Source organism: Pan troglodytes, chromosome 9 (genome assembly GCF_028858775.2).
Source record: "Pan troglodytes isolate AG18354 chromosome 9, NHGRI_mPanTro3-v2.0_pri, whole genome shotgun sequence".
Classification (NCBI taxonomy): domain Eukaryota; kingdom Metazoa; phylum Chordata; class Mammalia; order Primates; family Hominidae; genus Pan; species Pan troglodytes.
In genome coordinates, this window is record NC_072407.2 from 79,016,177 (window position 1) to 79,038,393 (window position 22,217).

Here is a 22,217-nt window from a genome sequence, read left to right on the forward strand (position 1 = left end):
TCTCCATTTTTCATTTTTCAGTTTCACTGATTTCTGTTCTTTATATTTTCTTCCTTTTGCTTGTTGTGGGTTTATTTTCATTTCTTTTTCAAGGTTCTTGAGACGGAAGCTTAAATTTTTATTTCAGACTTTCCTATTTCCTAATGAGCATTTAGTGCTATAAATTTTCCTCTCAGCCCTACTTTAGCAGTGTCCCACAGCTTTTTATATGTTGTATTTCATTTTTATTCAGTTCAATGTACTTTTTAAAATTTCTCTTGAGACTTCCTCTTTGACCCATGGATTATTTAGGTGTATGTTGTTTCACATTCAAGGGTTTGGAGATTTTCCTATTGTCATTCTTGATTTCTTGTTTGATTTCATTGTGGTCAGAGAACACACTCTGCATGATTTCATTTTTCTTAAATTTGTTGAGGTTTGTATTATGGATCAGGTTATACCAAGGATATTTATGCCAAGGATATCTTGGCATATGTTCCATGTTTGTTTGAAAAGAATATGTATTCTGCTATTGTCTGATAAAATCTTCTATATATGTCAATTAGATCCTGTTGGTTGGTGGTTGTGTCAGTGTTCCCCATGACTACCCTCAGGTCTGATGATTCACTAGGATTCACAGAACTCAGCAAAGCTGTTATACTCATAGTTAAGGTTTGTTACCTAAAGGTCAAACTGATACAGCATGGCCCAAGACCCCAGGCAAATAAAAATAGGTGTTTCCTATAAATCACGTTAGTTGCATAAACTATCTGGCATGGCCCAAAGTGTCGAGTATACAAAGACACTCTTATTGGGTAGGATTTTCTAAAGTCTCAGAAGTTATCTCCCAGGAGCCAGTCAAGAGCCAGTCCTTTCTTTGAAATGTGCAGTGTTTGTGCCCCAAGTCCACCAACTTAGCTATTTAATGCTCAATGGTATTTTTTAGTTATTCTGTATCATTGTTGATTCTCTATCTAGTTGTTCTATCAGTTGATGACAGAAAAATACTGAAGTCTCCAAACATGATTTTGGACTTGACTATTTCTCCTTCATTCTATCAGTTTTTGCTCCTCACATTTTGCGGGTCTATTTTGATGCACAGACATTTAGAACTGCTGTATCTTCTTGGCAGATTGGCCTTTTTGTCATTATGTAATGTTCCTCTCTGACTCTGGTAATCTTCTTTGCTCTGAAGTCTAATTTATCTGATTAATATATCCATATTAGCATAGCATTCTTTTGATTAATGTTTGTGTGGCATATCTTTTTTCATCCTTTTAGTTTCAACCTGATCATACTGTTATATTTGAAATGCATTTCCTTTAGACATTATATAGTTGAATCAGTTTGAGTCATGTTTTTAATCCACTCTTCCAATTTCTTTTAATTGGTGTATTTAGATCATTTATATTAATATAATTATTAATATATTAGAACTTAACTGCCATTTTATTTTTTGTTTTCTATTTGTTCTCTCTGGTTTTTTGCTTTTATATGCTTTTTCCTGCCTGTGAGTTACTTAAACTTTTTCTTTTTTTTTTTTTTTTTTTGAGACGGAGTCTCACTCTATCGTCCAGGCTGGAGAGCAGTGGCGCGATCTCAGCTCACTGCAAACTCCGCCTCCCGGGTTCACACCATTCTCCTGCCTCAGCCTCCTGAGTAGCTGGGACTACAGTGCCTGCCACCGCACCCGGCTAATTTTTTGTATTTTTAGTAGAGACGGGTTTCACCGTGTTAGCCAGGATGGTCTCGATCTCCTGACCTTGTGATCCGCTGGCCGTTAGTGTGTCTATAGTGCTTATGTTTCTCTTTGTATTGCTTTTTTAGTGGCTGCTCTCAGTATTACTTTATATATGCATACCCTATCAGAGTCTAATGTTAATCAGCATTTTACCAGTTCCAGTAAACTACAGAAAACTTACCTCCCTTTCATGTGTCTGTATTCGATTCCTAGGGCCACCATGACAAAGTCCACAAGCTACGTGGCTTTAAATAACTAAAATTTATTGTATCACAGTTCTAGAGGCTAGAAGTCCCAGATGAAAATGTCTCAGGGCCATGCTCCCTCTGAGACCAGTTGGGAAATTCTTTCTTACCTCTCTTCCTAGCTTCTAGTAGTTTGGTGGCAAGCTTTGGTATTCCTTGACTTATAGCTGCATCAGTCCAGTCTTTGCCTTTGTCACATGGCATTCTCCCCATGTCTCTGTGTCTTCACATAGCTATCTTCTTATAAGGACACCAGTCATATTGGAGTAGGGCCCACCCTACTCTAATATAAACCCATCTTAAATAATTATATCTGCAAGGACTTTATTTCCAAATTAGGTAACATTCTGAGGTACTAGAGTTATGACTTCAACATATCTTTTTTAGAGGTGAAAAATTCAACTCATAAGAATGCCTTTACCCTGACCCATTTAAAATATAATTGGTATATAATATATATGTATATTATATATATATATATATATATTTTTTTTTTGAGCCAGAGTTTCACTCTTGTTGCCCAGGCTGGAGTGCAGTGGCGCGATCTTGGCTCACTGCAACCTCTGCCTCTCGGGTTCAAGCAATTCTTCTGCCTCAGCCTCCCAAGTAGCTGGGATTACAGGCGCTGCCTCCATGCCTGGCTAATTTTCATATTTTTAGTAGAGACAAGATTTCACCATGTTGGCCAGGCGGGTCTCAAACTCCTGACCTCAGGTGATCCACCCACCTCAGCCTCCCAAAGTGCTGGGATTACAGGCGTGAGCCACCGCGCCCGGCTGTCTTTAATATTTTGTCTCCATGCATTTAGAACCATATCAGACAGTGTTATGATTTTTGTCTTAATCATAATACATAGCTTAGAAAACTCGAGAAGGAAAACGTGTTGTGTCCTCCCACATTTATACTCATTTCCATTGCTCTTTCTTCCTTCCTGATGTTCCATGATCCCTTTTTTCATCATTTCCTTTCTGTTTAGAGAACTTCCTTTAGCCACTTTTTAGGGTAGGTCTCCTGGAAATGTAGTCTCTTAGGTTTCCTTCACCTAAGAATGTCTTGATATTTATTTTGTTCCTAAAGGATATATTTACTATATATAAAATTCTAGGTTGACAATTATTTTTTTTCAGAATTTGAAAAATGTCATGCCACTTCCTCTGCCCTTCACATTTTTTTTTAATGAAAAATCCTTTATCATTTGAATTGTTTTCCCCCATAGGTAAGATGTTGTTTGTCTCTCACTACTTCAAGATTTTCCTATGTCTTTAGTTTTCAGAAGTTTGGCTATAGTTTGTCTTAATGTGAATTTCTTTGGGTCTAACATGTTTGAGCAGGGCTCATGCCTGTAATCCCAGATACGTGGGAGGTTGAGGTGGGAGGATCACTTGAGGCCAGGAGTTCAAGACCAGACTGGGTATCATAGAGATACCCCATCTGTAAAAAATAAATATAAAAATTATCCAGGCATTGTGATATATACCGGTAGTCCCAGCTGCTTGGGAGATTGAGGCAGGAGGATTGTTTGAACCCAGGAGTTCGAGGCTGCAGTGAGCTAGGATTGTGCCACTGCACTCCAGGCTGGGCAACAGAGCAAGACCCTGTCTCTTGGAAAAAAAAAAAAAACTTAAAAAAAATCACATGTTTTGAGGTTGGCTCAGCTTCTTGAATCTGTGTGTTTGTTGTTTTTAGTTAGGGAATTGTTGAGTTTTTTGTTTTTATTTTTATTTTTTTAACAAATTTAGAAGTTTTTTGCCATTATTTTATGAAGTACTTTTCAGCCCTGCTCTCTTCCTCCTCTCCTTCTGGGGGACACCAATAACAAGACACTTAGATCTTTTGTTATAGTCCCACAGGTCCCTGAGCACCACCTCATTACTGCCAGGTACTCGTAGAAGTCTAGGTTCCTCTTTGGCCTCTGTTGGCAAGCCAGGGGGAGAAGAGGCTCTTGATTAACTGCTGGGCTGAGTTGGGAGCTCCCTCTCCCTACTAGGCCACTGCTTTGTCTGAGAGGGGAAGGATTGCTTTATTATTTCTTACCATCTGGTTTCCACTGACACCCAAGTGGTGTGGCCATGGTATCTCTGGCCAGTGGTGAAAATTCTGACTCTGCAGTAGGTCTCTGACACTACCCCACTGGGGAGGGAAAACAGTGTCTCATCATTGCCACGGGAAGATAGATATCCAAGCTCCTCACATGGTCTCTAAGGGAATAAGGAACTAATTACTGTGGGTGGGGATGAGAGTCCCAAGCCCTCACTACTTGGCCTTCTTAACCTGGCATGGGGTTGAAGCACCTTCTAATACCCTGATGAGGATGGAAGTCTAGGCTCCCCATTCAGCCTTTGTTGCATGAGTGGGAAATCTATTGCATGGCAGGGTGACTATAATGTATTATATATTTCAAAATAGCTAAGATAGCAAATTTCAAATTTCTCACCACAAAAAAATAAGTGATGGGTATGTTAATTAGCTTGATTTAATCATTCCACATTGTATACATATGTCAAAACATCACATTGTTCTCCATAAATGTATATAATTATGATTTATCAATTTAAAATAATATTAATTTTTTAAAAAGAAAAGACATGGAACTCACCACTGTATCATTTCTCAGGTCCCAAAATCCCTAGTTAGTCTGCTTCTTCTCAACACCTTTCAGGGTCTTCTTATGTTTGTCTTATATATAATGCCCAGCAGTTTTAGTTTTACTTAGTGGAACGAATATGAAAAAGTATATCCACTTCATCTTCCCAGAAGCCCAAGTCCCAGTTTATTCTGTTTTTAATTTAGGCCCCTTAGGTAAATATAAAGAAGCATAAAATACAGTCCTTGACTTAAATCAAGTCTGATAGACAGGGTACCAATACTTTTAGAAACACAAATGACAGACCTTTAAAAAGCACTTAACAGTGGCAATCCTATGAAATAAAAGCAACTTTCTTCCATCTGTCTTGCCACAACTTCTTTCCTATATGTCCATTTGTTGATCATTTCATTTAGCACTGGTCATTATTTCCTTATCTGTCTGCTCAACTAGACTGTGAGCTTCTTAAAGTCTTAGTTATCTTGGTAATCCCTGGATCCCAGGATAGTGCTTACCCATAAATGTTTTTAAAATCAAATTGAAACTCTTAAAACTTTTGTTACTTTTGTCTGATGAAACATCTGAAAATTCCTCCTGTAACAAAACACCTAGAAATTCTAAATATAATATAACAAACATCCTTTAAATGCCCAGATGAGTTCAAAAGAACATAAAATTCCAGGCTGGGCATGGTGACTCATCCCTATAATTCCAGCACTTAGGGAGGCCAAGGCAGGAGGATTACTTGAGCCCAGGAGTTTGAGACCAGGCTGGGCAATAATAGGGAGACCTAGTCTATACAAAAAGAAATTTAAAAATTAGCCAGGTGTGGTGATGCATGCCTATAGTCCTAGCTACTTGGGAGGCTGAGATGGGAGAATCACTTGATCCCAGGACACTGAGGCTGCATTGAGCCATGATTGTACCACTGCACTCCAGCCTGAACAACAGAGCAAGACCCTGTCTCCAAATAATAGCAATCCAAAGTATCTGTATTAGGCCATTATTGCACTGCTATAAAGAAATACTGGAGACTAGGTAACTTATAAAGAAAAGAAGTTTAATTGGCTGACAGTTTTTTAGGCTTTACAGAAAGCATGGTGTGGCATCTGCTTAGCTTCTGGGGAGGCCTCAGGAAGCTTACAATCATGGCGGAAGGCAAAGGGGAGCAGACACGCCACATGGCAAAAGCAGAAGCAAGAGAGAGTAGGGGAGGTGCCGTACACTTTAACCAACCATATCTCTTGAGAACTCACTCACTACCGCAAGGACAGAACCAAGCCATGAGAGTGCCCCCATGACTCAAACACCTCCCACCAGGCCCCACTTAGAACACTGGGGATTACATCTCAACATGAGATCTGGAGGGGGCATCGAATCCAAAGAAGGAGCTGCAAACTACAGTGACAAATGAGTACTTAGATCATGGTCAACTGGCCAGGCACAGTGGCTCACACATGTAATCCTAATACTTTGGGAGACTACAGTGGGAGGACTGCTTGAGCCCAGGCATTCAAGACCAACCTGGCAAAGAAGTAAGAACCCACTTCTACAAAAAAAATTAATAAATTAGGTAGGTGTGGTGGCACATACCTTTAGTCCCAGCTACTCAGCAGGCTGAGGCAGGAGGATTGATTGAGCCCAGGGAGCCAAGGCTGCAGTGAGTCATTATCACACCACTGCACTCCAGCCTGGGCAACAGAGTGAGACCCTGTCTCAACAAAAAGAAAGAGAGAGAGAGAGAGAGATTGTGGTAAACTTCAAGGCATTTGAAGATACCATGAAACCAGAGCCTTAGGTTTGAAGCCACAAAACAGAAGGCAAAGTTTTTGGTATGTTTCAGACTGGCAATTGGAACTATTTCCTCATCACCATACACACACATATACAAATAAAGCCAGGACCATTAAAGAGGTATATTGTCAGTGAAGGGCTGGGCTAGAAAAAATTTGCTCTCCAATAGAAAGAACTGACAAGGCAACTTGTCTTTCAGCCTCAGTTTTAGGTAGGAAAAATGACTCCCCTAAGAATTTGTAAAGAAATGTATTCTTGTGAGACCCTGTCTCTACCAGAAATAATAATAATAATAATAATAATAATAATAACTAGTTTGGCATGGTGACATGCTCTTGTAGTCCTAACTACTCGAGAGGCTGAGGTGGGAGGATTACTTGAGCCCTGGAGCTTGAGGTTACAGTGAGCTATGATCGCACCACTGCACTCTAGCCTGGGCAACAAAGCAAGACTTTCTGTCTAATTTTTTAAAAAATTATAAAATGAAAAGCTGAATTGAAGTGTTTAAAAGATACAGTTAAAGAAGCCACTCTGAGTATAGGACAAAAAAAAAAAAAGACATGGCAGATAGAATAGACTCAATAGAAATATTACTGAATAGATAATGTTGAGCCAGAATAGAAGGGAACCAACATCAAAAAGGAGACAGAGGCAGAGAATAGAGAAAATGGAAGAGAGGCAATTACCAAAATAATTCAAGAAAACATTATATAATTGATGGGCATGAGTTATTAGACTGAAAAAGTCCACTGGATACCCAGCACAATGGATGGAGATGTGCTCCATCCTTGTTCTAGACCTATGCCAGTTTCAGAGTTCTAGAACAAGGAAGGATTCCAGAAGTATATAAGTTGAGAGGCAGGAATATATACAAATGATCAGGAATCAGAATGGCTTTGGGCTTGCCAAAGCAACATTGAAACTAGAAGACCAATGCCTTCAAATTTCTAAAGGAAAATTATTTCTAAGCTAGAATTCTACAGGCAGCCAAACTATCAGTAAAATACAGAGAAAAATATGTTTTCATACATTCCAAGATCTCAAAAAAACTTACATCCCATTAAATATTGCTCAAGAACCTACTGAAAGACGTGCTTCACCAAAATGAGAGTACTACAAAAAGGACGAGTGCGTGGGATACAAGACAGGAGATCCAATGAAAGAGAGAGGTGAAGGCAGTTCCTAAGGTGCAGGTGATGGAAAGGGATTTCTCAGATGACAGCTGTATGCTAGACAGGCAGGCAGTCCAGAATAAAGCAGTGTGATAGAGAGAGATACAGAGAGACATATGTTGAGTGCCTTCTGTATTCTACACTCTTGCACCTGATACTATATGAGTAGTAAGTCCCCTTAGCCTTGCATGGACCATGTGCTGATGTTCTTGCTCTCCCCTTCCCACCCTGCTACCTGGATAACCAAAGACATTCATTTTACCCCACAGAAGAGTTTTGCTTTGAACTGCCCCTGAGAGCTGAAGATTGGCCATGGTAAGTAAGTTTAGAAGCAGAAAACAGATAGCACCCTACCCCCACTGATCATATTCCTGTCATATTTCGGTACCTGGCCCACACTGCCAGAAGCCTTCACTGTGTTGAGGCCTGTGTTTCTTGGGACTCATTCTTGACTTCCTCAAATGGGGGCTATGATAAACTCTGAAAAGCTGAAGCCAGACTGTGACTCTTTTAAGCTCATCTTCTCTTGAGAACCCTCATCAAACAGTGGTAATAATGCCTTTTCCATACATTGCCAGGTTTGTGCTTTCCTGATCATTTTTAAACTAATCACCTTTTACGTTCACTTATATGCCAATACTTACAGTTAAGTAAAAAAAAAAATTGAAAAATTTATTATTGCCATTCACCATATTTAAAAAATAAAGAACAGAGGCAGACCAGTCTTTAGAAAATTAAAATTAAATATTAAAAGGAGAAAAATTACATGATATCAAGATTTAGACTAAAGCATTCTGTAAAATTCAATACCTATTTATGTTCTAAAACAAAACAAAACCCTTTACAAACTAGTAATAGAAGGGAACTTTCTTAACCTATCAATTCTATAGCATATAAAACACCTAGTCATGACATGTATTTTTTTAATCCCTTTAAAAATCAAGAATAAAACTAGAATATATAATTACTTCTATTCAACATTATACTGGTGGAAATCCTACCCAACATTTTACTTGCAAATGACATGATCATGTATAGAAAATATCACAGGACATGTACAAAAAAAGCCATTAGAGGGCCAGGCGCGGTGGCTCATGCATGAAATCCCAGCACTTTGGCAGGCCGAGGTGGGCGGATCACGAGGTCAAGAGATCGAGACCATCCTGGCCAACACAGTGAAACCCCATCTCTACTAAAAATACAAAAATTAGCTAGGCATGGTGGCGCACGCCTGTAGTCCCAGCTACTTGGGAGGCTGAGGCAGGAGAATCACTTGAACCTGGGAGGCAGAGGTTGCAGTGAACCAAGATTGAGCCACTGTACTCCAGCCTGGCAACAGAGCAAGACTCCATCTCAAAAAAAAAAAAAGCTGTTAGAAGCAATAAGTGAAATTTAGCAGAGTCACAAGATTCTAGTCCATATTCAAAATCATATTTCTCTGTTCTAGCAGTGAACTATTAGTAAGATTTTGTAAAGTATAATTTACAATAACATTAAAATACATTAAATGTTTAAGGATTAAATTTAACAAAATATGCAAGATCTGTACATTGAAAACTACACTGTACAGTTTTTTTGTTGAGAGAAATTGAAGAGCTAGACAAATAGACAGATACACCATTTAATGGATTAGAAACTTCAATATTGTTAAGATGCCAGTTCTCCAATCCTGATTTGTAGGTTCTGCAGGCTTTTTGGTAAAAATGGAGAAACTGATTCTGACATTAACATGGGCATGCAAAAGATTGCGAATAGCCAAAACAGTTTTTGAAAAGGAACAAAGTTAGAGGGCTTGCATGACTTGACTTACTCTATGCTGCTACTAAGACAATGTTGTATTGGTGGTAATAATGAAATATAAATCAATAGAACATCCAAAAATAGACCCACACACCCATACTGACCTGATTTTCAACAAATATGTCAAGGTAATTCAGTGGAGAAAGATAATCTTTTCAACAAATTGTGCTGGAACAAATGAATATTCTTAGGACCAAAAAAAATGAATTTCAACCTCACACCAATATAAAAATTTAATAGAAGTGAGTTCTATTTCCAAATGTAAATTATATCTCAAAATGTAAAAACTAAGATTATAGAACTTCTAAAAGAAAATATAGGAGATATTTTTGGTTCGGCAAAGATTTATTAATAAAAAGCACAAACTATAGAAAAAAATTGACAAACTGAACTTCATCAAAATTTCAAACTTTGTTCTTCAAAATATAGTATTCAGAAAATAAAAGGCAAGCCACAGACTTGGAGAAACTACTTGCAAAATATATATCCAACAAAGTACCTACATGTAAAATATAGAAAGAATTCTTAAAACTGAATAATAAGAAGGCAAACAATAATGTATCAAAGAAGATGTATGGGTAGTAAATAACTACGTGAAAGATGCTCAAAAACATTAGTCATTAGGGAAATGCAAATTAAAGCCACAATGAGATACCACTACATACCTACTAAAACAGCTAAAATGAAAAAGACTGACTTCAAACCAAGTGCTGATGAAGATGTGGAACATCTGGAACACTTATACATGCCTGGTGGGAATGTAAAATGGTACAGTCACTTAGGAAAACAGTGTAGCAGTATCTTGAAAAATTAAATATTCACCTGCCATACAATACAGCCATTCTTCTCCTAGCTATTTACCCAAGAAAAATTAAAATATATGTCTATATAAAGTGTTATTTGTGAATGTTCATAGCTGCTTTATTTGTAACAGTCAAAAACTGGAAACCCGCATTTGGACAGAGAAACAAATTGTGCTGTGACCATACAATGGAGTACCTACTCAACAATAAAGGGAAATGAAGTATTGATAACATAGTAACATAGATGAATCTCAAAGAATTATGTCAAATGAAAGAAGCTATACAATCAGGAGTATATATGGTATGATTCCATTTATATAGCATTCTAAAAAATGCAAATTGAGCTTTTGGAGGTGGTGGATATCTTGATTGTAGTGGTGGTTTCATGGGTATGTACAGATGTACTGATCAGATAGACACTTTAAATATATTTAATAGTTTAAATGTAAGTCAGTTATACCTCATTGAAGCTATAACATAGGTAAGCTGATACTATTTTCAGTACCTCACCAAGCTTCAATTTTCTCATCAGTGAAGTAAAAATAATAATACCTGCCCCACAGGGATTTTTTTAACATTTTGTGTGTGGTATGTGTGTGCATGCACACCCATCCACAATACCTCCATATCACTCTCTCCTTATCAGGCCTTATTTTTCTTCAAAGCAATTATAATTATGTATTTAATTGTTTACCTCCCCCAACTATACTGTAAATTCTTTGAGAACAAAAACTTTACCTATTGACCACTACCTTCCCAAATGCTTACAACAATGCCTGGTACACAGTAAGTACTCCATATGTATTAAGTGATTTAATGAATGAATGTGTGTGTGTGTATGTGTAACTACATTGCCTTACATGGAGCATATGACTCAACCTACATTGATAGCTAATCCACTATCACCCTGCCTTTTCCATGGGACCAAAAAAGTTATCAGGTACTTTCCCAATACATTTATTAAAGTCTGGTGGCTTATTTCTCAGCACCTTTTATTGGCTACATATAGTAGGCAAATTATTAGAAAATTTGATAGGTCTGCTTTTACTATAAACAAAAACTGTTCCTTCTCATGAAAGTGATGTCTTCTAGCCAGGCATGGTAGCACATGCCTATTTTCCCAGCTATTTGGGAGACTGAGATGGGAGGATACCCTTGAGCACAGGAATTCGAGGCTGGAATGTACAATGATCACATCTGTGAATAGCCACTGCACTCCAGCCTGGGCAACATAGTGAGATCCCAGGCCTTATAAAAAAGGAAGAAAGTGATGGCTTCAATTTCTGATCATGACATGACTTCAGAAAATTTTATTTTGCTTTTCTGTTTTCCCCCCCACAGGGTTTATCCATGGCTTAGAGGACTGGGTTATACATCACTGGGTATATTTTTGTTGGGATTTTTATTTTGGAATATAGATAACATATTTTGTGAGTCACTGAGGTAAGATATATTTTCATTCCTTCAGAAATATTTTTGGAAGCATTTTATTAAGTAGAGAATTTTATAAACATATAGAAATAGTAGTGCCCTGAAATGAATTTTTACTATTGTTGACATTTAAAAGATATATACAGTATAATAAAGTTAGACTATTAGAATACCTGTTTAAATTACCTAATATTTTGGACCTGAGACTATTTCATAACCTCTGTAGGGTTTGGGTTTTGTGTGTGTGGGCATCAAAGAACTATATAGTTAATCAAATGTTGACTATTCCTTTGAAACATGCCTGATCTGTTTCATTGAATAAAGAAGACTGATTTGTAATAAGCATATGAAATATATGTATATAAATATACACTTTCCTATGCTTAATGTTATTTTCTAAAAAAGCAAGTGTTCCTTTTACCATCTTGTCAGCAATCATATATTGACAGGAGTTTGAATCTTAGACTTAGGTCTCTGGATTCTAGTCTGTCATTAAGACACTGTCTTTCTGGCCCTCTTTTCCATGAAATGAGCATGCTGAACAGGTTAAACAGGTGGGTCATTCCAACTCTAAATCCTGTGAACTAACAATTTTGCATAAACAGAGAAGAGAGGAGGGTACTGAACAGTACTACAGGAAGGCAATCAACAAAATTCAGACTGTGAGAAATCTACAGAATGAATGACCTGGTCTCTTCAACAAATAAATTGCAGAGGCACAGCCAGGCGTGGTGACTCATGCCTGTAATCTTAGCACTCTGGGAGGCCGAGGGGGCAGATCACTTGAGGTCAGGAGTTCAAGACCAGCCTGGCCAACATGGTGAAACCCTGTCTCTACTAAAAATACAAAAATTAGCTGGTCCTGGTGATGTGTGCCTGTAATCCCAGCTACTTGGGAGGCTGAGGCAGGAGAATCGCTTGAACTGGGGAGGCGGAGGTTGCAGTGAGCCGAGATCGTGCTACTGTACTCCAGCCTGGGCGACAGAGCAAGACTCCGTCTCAGAAAAAAAAAAAAAAAAAAAAAAAAAAATTTGCAGAGGCAGGAAAAAAGAGGGAAGAGGAACCTATAGATTAAGAGCCTTAGATATATCCAACCAGATACAATGTGTTGGCCTTTTTTGGATTCTGATTCAAACAAACCAACTATTTAAAAAAATAAAGTATGAGAAATTTGGAACTTCAATCAGTAACCAAATCTTTTATGATATTAAGGGAGTATTATTATCTTTAGGTGTGAAAATGTGGTTATGTTTTAGGGAGGTTTTCATATTTTAGAAATACATACTAAATATTTATAAATAAAATGATACAGTATCTGGGAATTGCTTCAAAAAGATATGAGAGAGAGAAGTGGCTGAGGGTTTAGATGACACAGATTGACCATAAATTATCATTGTTGAATACTGTTCCTCAGAATGTACTTTGGATAACAATGTGGCAGACTACAGGAAACTTAAGGCAATTAAATAACTGCTGTTTTGAGAATGATATTTCAAAATGCTCTAAGACTATCAGCGTTAGTTGCTAAATATTTTAAAAATTTAACGTGATTTTCTCCCTCTCTCCACACAGGAACTTTCGAAAGAAGGTACCACCTATCATAGGTATTACCACACAATTTCATGCATGGTGGCATATTTTAACTGGCCTTGGTTCCTATCTTCACATCCTTTTCAGGTAGGAAATAGAGACTTTTTTAGCCTCGTACTAGAGTTTGTTTTTTTTTTTTTTTCTTTACTCTTTAAATAGGATGTAAATATTTTTTAAACACTAGAAAATTCACAAACATGAAAATTAAATAGTACACTCTTGAACAACCGCTGGATCAAAGAAGAAGTCAAAAAATTAGAAAATACCTTGAGACAAGTGAAAACAAAAATACAACATACCAAAACTTATGACATGCAGCAAAAGCAGTACTAAGAGAAGTTCACAGAAATTAATGTCACATTTAAAAGGAAGACAGATCTCAATGAAACTTTACACCTCAAAGAACAAGGAAAAGAACAAATTAAGCCCAAATTTGGCAGAAGGAAAGAAATAACATGGAGCAGAAATAAACAAAATAGAAAAATTTTTAAAAATCTGTGAAACTAAGAGTTGGGGTACTGAAAGATCACCAGAATTGACAAACCTTAGCTAGACTAACAAAAAAAGAGAGAGAAGACTCAAATACATAAAATCAGAAATAAAAGAAGAGACATTACAATGCTGCCACAGAGATAAGAAGAATCCCACAATTATATGCCAACCAATTGGATGACTTAAAAGAAATGGACAATATCCTAGAAACAGAACCTACCAAGAGTGAGTTGTGAAGAAATAGAACAGACCTCTAACTAGGTCAAAACATTCATAAAAGAAATTAAGCAAGACGCAAACAAATGAAAAGACATCCTGTATTCATGGATTAAAAGACAAAGCTGTTAAAATGTTCATACTACCCAAAGCCATCCACAGATCCAATGCAATCTCATTTAGAATTCCAAAGGCATTTTTTTACAGAAATAGAAAAAATAATTCTAACATTCATATGGAACCACAAAAGGCCACAGGTAGCCAGATCAATCTTGAAAAAGAGCAGACATGAAACATCACACTTCTTGATTTCAAAATAAACAAGCATGCATAACTTTTTCTTTTGTTTGTACTTTTCAGGTATTGTGTTTTTTACAAGTAGAAAGTTTGTGGCAGTCCTGCATTAAGCAAGTTTATAGGTGACATTTTTCCAGCAGCATGTGTTCACTTCATGTTTCTGTGTCTTATTTTTGTAATTCTGACAATATTTCAAACTTTATTATTATTATTATATCTGTTATGGTGATCTGTGATCAGTGATCTTTTTTTTTTTTTTTTTTTTTTTTTGGGAGACAGAGTCTCCCCCAAGCTGGAGTGCAGTGGCACTATCTTGGCTCACTGCAACCTCCATCTCCTGGGTTCAAGTGATTCTCCTGCCTCAGCCTCCCAAGTAGCCGGGATTACAGGCAATGCGCCACCCTGCCTGGCTAATTTTTGTGCTTTTAGTAGAGACAGGCTTTCACCATGTTGGTCATACTGGTCTCAAACTCCTGACCTCAAGTGATCATCCCACCTCAGCCTCCCAAAGTGCTGGGATTACAGTTGTGAGCCAAGGTGCCTGGCCTGTGATCAGTGATCTTTGATGTTACTATTGTAGTTGTTTTGAGGCACCACAAACCATGCACATATAAGATGGTGAACTTAATAAATGTATGTTTTGACTGCTCCACCAATTGGCCATTCCCCAGTCTCTTTCCTTCTCCTCCAGCCTCCCTATTCCCTAAGAGAAAGCAAAATTAAAAATAGGCCAATTAATAACCCTACAGTGGCCTCTAAGTGTTCAAGTGAAAGGAAGAGTTACACATCTCTCACTTTAAACCAAAAGCTAGAAATGATTAAGCTTAGTGAGGAACGTATGTTGAAAGCTGAGATAGGCCAAAAGGTAGGCCTCTTGTGCCAAACAGTTGGCCAAGTTGTGAAGGCAAAGGAAAGTTCTTGAAGGAAATTAAAAGTGCTACTCCAGAGAACACACGAATAGTGAAAGTGACACAGCCTTATTTCTGATGTGTAGAAATTTCTAGTAGTCTGGATAAAAGATCAGACCAACCACAACATTGCCTTAAGCCAAGGCCTAATCCAGATCAAGGCCCCAACTCACTTCAGTTCTGTGAAGGCTGACAGAAGTGAGGAAGCTGCAGAAGAAAAGTTTGAAGCTAGCAGAGGTTGGTTCATGAGGCTTAAGGAAAGAAGCCATCTCCATAACATAAAAGTGCAAGGTGAAGCTGCAGCAAGTTATCCAGAAGATCTAGCTGAGATTATTGATGAAAGTGGTTACACTAAACAACAGAGTTTCAGTGTAGATGAAACAGCCTTCTATTGGAAGAAGATACCATCTAGGATTTTCATAGCTAGAGGAGAGAAGTCAATGCCTGGCTTCAAAGCTTCAAAGGACAGGTTGTGACGCTCTTGTTTGGAGTTAATGTAGCTGATGACCTTAAGTTGAAGTCAGTGCTCATTTTCTATTTTGAAAGTCCTATGGCCCTTAAGAATTATGCTAAATGTGGCCGGGCACGGTGGCTCACGCCTGTAATCCCAGCACTTTGGGAGGCCGAGGCGGGGTGGATCACAAGGTCTGGGGTTCGAGACCAGTCTGACCAACATGGTGAAACCCCGTCTCTACTAAAAATACAAAAATTATCTGGGCGTGGTGGCAGGCGCCTGTAATCCCAGCTACTCAGGAGGCTGAGGCAGGAGAATTGCTTGAACCTGGGAGGCGGAGGTTGCAGTGAGCCGAGATTGCACCACTGCACTCCAGCCTGGGTGACAGAGCAAGACTCCATCTCAAAAAAAAAGAATTATGCTAAATATACTCTGCTTGTGCTCTATAAAATGGAACAACAAAGCCTAGATTACAGCACATCCATTTACAGCATGGTTTACTGAATATTTTGAGTAGATGCTCAAAAAAAACAGTTGCTGAACAAATGAAGCATATACTCATGTTGTTTTTGCTTCGTACATGCAGAAGCACTATGGTTACGTTTGTCAGTACGCCAGTTTGCATGAATTAAAAATGAATCTGAAAAGCTTTCCCCCTCCCACTTTTCTTTCAGTTTGTATACAAGAACACTTTACCTGAGATATAGGCCAAAAGTGAAGGTAAGTCCACTTCTTAGGTCCTGTGTGTGTGTTGGGGGTATGGTACTGGGAGTATAGGATGGAGGTAGAAGAAGAAAGGGGAGTTTGGAGAGGTAGTGGAGCAAACACAGGCTTTGGAACCAAAGGCTGTGAATCTTTCATTTACTACTGCATGTTCTTGGACAAATCTCTTTAAGCCTTAGTTTCTTCAACAATAAAATTAAGCTGCTAATAACTACATTGCAGAGTTGTTTTAAAGATCAGAGATAATTTATATGCCCAGCTCCATGCCTGACAAAGTCAAAGCTTAATAAATTTAAATAAACTCAATAAAAATACTCTCTGATATCTGGTCCAAGTCTAGAAGGAATAAACTGTGCTCAGGCTGCTAATACCAGGACAATCACTAGCAAACCTACATATAGTCATAGCCCCATGGATTCTTTCTCATTCTTTTTCAGGGATAACATGGAACAATTTTGTCTTTTCTCATTTTGTCCTAATTTGTCCCCAAACAGTTTCTCTTTGGAATCTGGCCAGTGATCCTGTTTGAGCCTCTCAGGAAGCATTGATGAATCATTCCACCAAGAAAACAAACAAGCACCTACCATAGACCTGGCAGAATAAATAAGGAAATCCTTAAAGATCTACAAGTTCAAATATGTCATGACCATCACAGCAGAGGAGTGACTTTCTGACTAATGCTGCCACCCACACAGAGAATAAGGAGTAGGGCCTGCTGGGTGTTTAGCTCATGGCTTTATCTTATTTGTCCCCCTCCTCCTTTCACGCTCCAGTTTATAAAGAAACAGAGATGATGTGTGTGTATGCCTCAAATGCAGAAACAGTTGGGCTTTTCTTAACAGGTTAACAGTTTGTGCTGGTTATAAGAAATTAACCTTCTTTTCTTTTTGCCAAGGGTTGCATGTGAATTATACCTTTCTTAATATTTGATTAAATAATGCAGTCAGCTAAGAGCCAACAAAACCCCATATCCAGATAGTTAGCTGTGAGCCAGCACTCAGCTGTGTCAGATTTGATTAATATTGTATTAATCTCATGGATGGTTCTCAAAGGTAAAAAAAGAGAGAGAAAGAGAGAGAGCTAGCTGTGGGATTCTGTGTAGTTCTTCACTATCTGTTCCAGGGCTAGTCGGAGGATCATAAGCAAGCTCAGACCTGCCCCCAGTTCAGTACTTGACCACATCCCAGGATTTATGGTGTCTGTCTATGGCCACAGCCAACCAGAATGAGTGGGTCATCTTATAACCTTTCTGAAGCCCCATGAGGACATGTATAGAATGCTGCACCTTCAGCCAGCTCTGCTCTGATCTTTGCAGATCTTTAAGTTGTCACTGTTTCTACGGCTAGACAAATATGACTAGTGGTCTAGACTACCCATAGTTCATCCTCCTCACATAACTTATTTGAAGTTGTCATGAAGTTGTCAGGGAATGTCATTACACTCTGATTTTTAAAATTATGCAGTATTTTCCAGTTCTCAGAGAGGTCATGGTTGTGCCCAGGGAAGTGTGTTGCATTAACTAAAGCTAAAATTATCAGAATCCTATTTACATAAAGCATATTAAAATATCTGCTCCTTAATTTTCTGAAGGAAATAGATGTAAGTTTCTGCTACTTGAAACCTACAGAACCGACAAAAATTAGGGTGCTAAAAAAATGACAGTGAAATCTCATCGTAAGGCAGCTAGTTCTAATTTGCATTTGAATGTATAACAAATTGCATCACTTTTCACAAACTTAACACCTGCCTGGAGTAAAAATCTGATTTGACCCCTCTGCTCATGTTTCATCATATTTGTAGCTCTGCATCATTTAGCATTTTTATGACTTTTTTTGCTTTATATAAATTATTGTAAAATCCAGATTGTTTTTACATGATGACATGACTCAAGACTAAATCCTGAGCTACAGTTTCAAAAGGAAAATCATTTTCTTCTTATGCAAAGATGGTAAAACACTGTTGTCATTTTTTCCAGTATTCAATAAGTAGCCTTTGTACAAATTTAAAACCAAAAACTATTCTGTTGTTTTTCTTCACCTACTAGCCTTAGTTTTTAACCAAGTATCCAAGGATGTCAACTTGACATCCTTCCCTTAGCATGCCAACAAGCCATTAGACTGATTCTTCCGCCTACTTTTATGAACCTCCAGGAAGAAAAACACTTGCCAAAACATTAAGAGAACTTTGATTCTGCCTTAAGAGGGTATAAAACTAAACCATTTGAAGGCACAGCCCATAAGACTATACTTGATTTTGCCCCAAGATTCTGACTTCTGGCTACATTTCACCTGCAGTTACCTGGGCTATCGGCCGTGATACATTTTTTAATTCATTTGTTTTCCACCATTATATTTTTATACTTTTCAGTTAGATATACTTCTGCATAAAGAGTATATATACAGTGTAGGATAAAGGCATATCGTACATGGCAATGCTGTTAAACATGGTAAGACTGAGGTTCTGCAGGATTAAAGTCAGATTAAGGGTACAGAAAGCACACCTTGATACTGAGGCCATTTAGAGCAATTTGTTTAATGAGTGGTTCAGCCATCACCACCAGTGGCCACCTGTTCAATAAAATTGCCTAGCACCACAGTGGAGAGTCATCTACACCCCAAGGTGACCTGTAAGACTGGCCAATTCTTTGAAGACCTTTTTTTCTGTTGGGAGAATGGAAAGCAGAAAGGGAAGCCAGGCTCTTTAATGTTCCAAGTCAGCTGTGCCTCACACAAGGCTCTCTTTTTAGCTACTAAGTAACACACTCAAGACTTTGTATCTGTGCAGCATTTTATGGAAATCACTGGTGACCTATAGGATATTACTAAATTATTTCAATAGCTTTATTTTTTTCCTACTTGGATTCTAGGTGGACATTACAGGGTTGAATCCCTCACTACCCCCTCCCGCTGTCATTTGTTTTATTGGAAAACTTCATGTTAACTAGAGTGTACAAAAAGTCTGTTTCCTGCTGAGCCAATAGTGATTTGTTTGCATATCACCTAATGTGAAAAGTGCTCATCTGTGAACTCTACAGCAAATTATATTTTAGAAAATACTTTGTGAGGCCAGGCATGGTGGCAGAGCGAGACTCCGTCTCAAAAAAAAAAAAAGAAAAGAAAATATAAGGATGTAAAAGAAGCAATTTGCTTGCACATCTGAATATCCTTCTTGTGCCTCCATTTTCACTCTTGAAAACTGAAAGCAATTTGACTTTTATTTTTGTTTTTCTAAAGAACAGCTAGGTGAAAGGAGGTTAAGCTGATGATTGTCACTCTGCCTGCCCACTACCTACTCCCCACCATGGTGTTTCATGAAACATCCCCACCACCTGAAGTGATCTTTTTAATCCTTGTGATAGTAAATGCATTGATAATTAACAGGAAAAACATGTTTTTAAATAATCTACAAATGAGAACCCAAATAGTAGTGTTTTGTTTGACAGAAGTAAATCAAATATTATGGTTTAAATATAATGCAAAATTTCAGGACAGTTAATTTGGGCTTCCCTTACCCTAAGAGGGTTTTTCTTATAATAAGGAGAAGAGGTGTGGTTCAAAGAAAATTAAGAGACAAAACCTTCAGGTACATAATGCATGAAAATCTTTAAATGCCTGCAAAAATTAAGTTCTGTTATAATACCAGCCAATTCTGAATTAGCCAATGCACTAAAAGCATCTAACAATTTAAGGTTATCTTATGAGTCCTATGAAAACAATTATTTGTTGCTAAATTTGAGTTTTAGCTACCAACGCCATGTTTACGTGACAAGAAATTGTTTTGGCCCTGTGGTTTATGACGTGCTGCTGGATAAGCATTTATGTAAAACTGAATATTTCAAAGAGAACCATTTACAATTGGAATTTCCACCTGTGTGGCTGTTTGCAGACCTACCTCTGTCTTCCATTTTGCATCCTGTCAGTGCTATAATTAGTTTGATCACTTTGTCTTGTTTTTCAGTGTCTACAATTATAGCTTATTCACTATGTTCTAACTATTTAAAAATAATGGGCCGGGCGCGGTGGCTCATGCCTGTAATCCCAGCACTTTGGGAGGCCGAGGTGAGCAGATCACAAGGTCAGGAGATCGAGACCATCCTGGCTAACACGGTGAAACCCCGTCTCTACTAAAAATACAAAAAATTAGTCGGGCATGGTGGCGGGCGCCTGTAGTCCCAGCTACTCGGGAGGCTGAGGCAGGAGAATGGCGTGAACCTGGGAGGCAGAGCTTGCAGTGAGCCAAGATTGTGCCACTGCACTCCAGCCTGGGCAACAGAGCGAGACTCTGTCTCAAAAAAAAAAAAAAAAAAAAAAGTAAAATTTGATTTAAAGTAGTTAAACCCCTTTATGGAAGGAGCTGCAAAATGAAAAAAAAAAAAAAAAAAAGGAATCATGTCATCTTGACCCAGCTGACTGGAAATTTTCAATACTGTCTTTTAACTGTTGTACTCCAGCCAGCCTGGGCAACAGAGTGAGACCCTGTCTCAAAAAAAAAAAAAAAAAAAAAAAAGAATTAGGAAATACTTGTTAAAATATCTAACTACGTAATTGCTACATGGGGGAGCTGCTGATGTTGTTGAGGCCCTTGGGAGCATTCCACTGGACTTCACCATTTCTCCAAAATTATCAGCCCAGTCAGCTTCATATACCCAGATATGGACACTTCTACACGTGAAATTCAAACTGAAGATAAAACTCTGACTTTGGAGTATAAACTTTTGCCTTGAGTATGAAACCTTGACATTGCTGAAAGAAAAGTGGAAACTGTAAGGGACAACAAGTTTCACCAAGGCACAGTCTTCTCTGATAGGCCAGCAGAGCAGCTAAGGAGAAGACAGATCATTCAAGAACTTAAGTCGTTTGTTAGCTACAGCATTTCCATTGCTGTGATACACATTCAGCCATTTTGGAGGAAAGCTAAGCAGGTACTGACCACCCATTTTCATGTACTTTAAATAACAAATATTATTTCTCAAGGTCTTCATTTTATCATTAAATTCAGCTAATTACTACCTGATTTCAAAGGCAGCTAGTGTAGAAGACTGGTCACAAGAATTTTTTTTTAAATAGAAAACCCTAAAATGCAAATCAAGAAATTCAGTTACAGGCTGCAAGTGACCTAAAATTCCCCTACTCTAGCTCAGCAGCCATCAGTCAGTATAGCATCAGCCACAGGTCACTGCTCTGCATACAGTTCCTTTTCAACCCTTACAAGACCTGCTTCATTGCTTTAAAAATGTAGTGTTGATACTTGAACTGAATTTAGTCATTGGTAACTTAAATATTCACAAAATTGTCATAAAGCTTCTGAAACATCTGGCAATGCCAGATCTGTAATCATCACTTTTAAATTGAATTTGCAGAATTAACTCTAAAGTTGCAGCAACCATATTTATTAGAGAAATCTTTAAGCATATACATATGGTTCCCTATAAGCATTCATTCAGAGATCATCTGTGCCTAAAAGAAAATGATAAAAATGTGTCATAATATCAAAGGGGTCTAGATCAGGGGTTGGTAAACTACAACCCATGGGCCAAATTCAGGCTGCGTTGTATGGCCTGCAAGGTAAGAATGGTTATTTTATTTTATTTTATTCTTTATATATATATATATATATATTTTTTTTTTGAGACAGAGTCTCTCTCTGTCACCCACGCTGGAGTGCAGTGGCAGGATCTCAACTCATTGCAACCTCCGCCTCCCAAGGTTCAAGCGATTCTCCTGCCTCAGCCTCCCGAGTAGCTGGGACTACAGGCACATGTCACCATGCCACCATGCCTGGCTGATTTTTGTATTTTTAGTAGAGCTGGGTTGGCCAGGCTGGTCTTGAACTCCTGACCTCAAGTGATTCACCTGCCTTGGCCTCCCAAAGTCCTGGAATTACAGGCGTGAGCTACCGCGCCCAGCTAGTTTTTACATTTTAAAAACGTTTAAACAGAGAAAGAAGAATATGCAACAGAAACTGTATGTAGCCTGCAAAGCCTAAAAT

At 38.1% G+C, this 22,217-nt stretch overlaps 1 protein-coding gene across 4 annotated transcripts in view; it reads left to right on the forward strand.

The window, feature by feature from the left end:
* Positions 1-20,738, forward strand: part of ACER3 (alkaline ceramidase 3) — a 161,692-nt gene extending 140,954 nt beyond the window's left edge. For 3 of the 4 annotated variants that reach the window (XM_001175032.8, XM_063783253.1, XM_016921661.4), the window contains 4 exons: positions 11,460-11,561; positions 13,122-13,226; positions 16,181-16,226; positions 16,724-20,738. In XM_001175032.8, the coding sequence (XP_001175032.1) occupies positions 11,460-11,561; positions 13,122-13,226; positions 16,181-16,226; positions 16,724-16,777 (307 nt within the window). In that variant the 3' untranslated portion in view covers positions 16,778-20,738. The remainder of the gene's footprint in view (positions 1-11,459; positions 11,562-13,121; positions 13,227-16,180; positions 16,227-16,723) is intronic. The other variant, XM_063783252.1, reaches the window with a different exon arrangement.
* Positions 20,739-22,217: the final 1,479 nt, after the last annotated feature.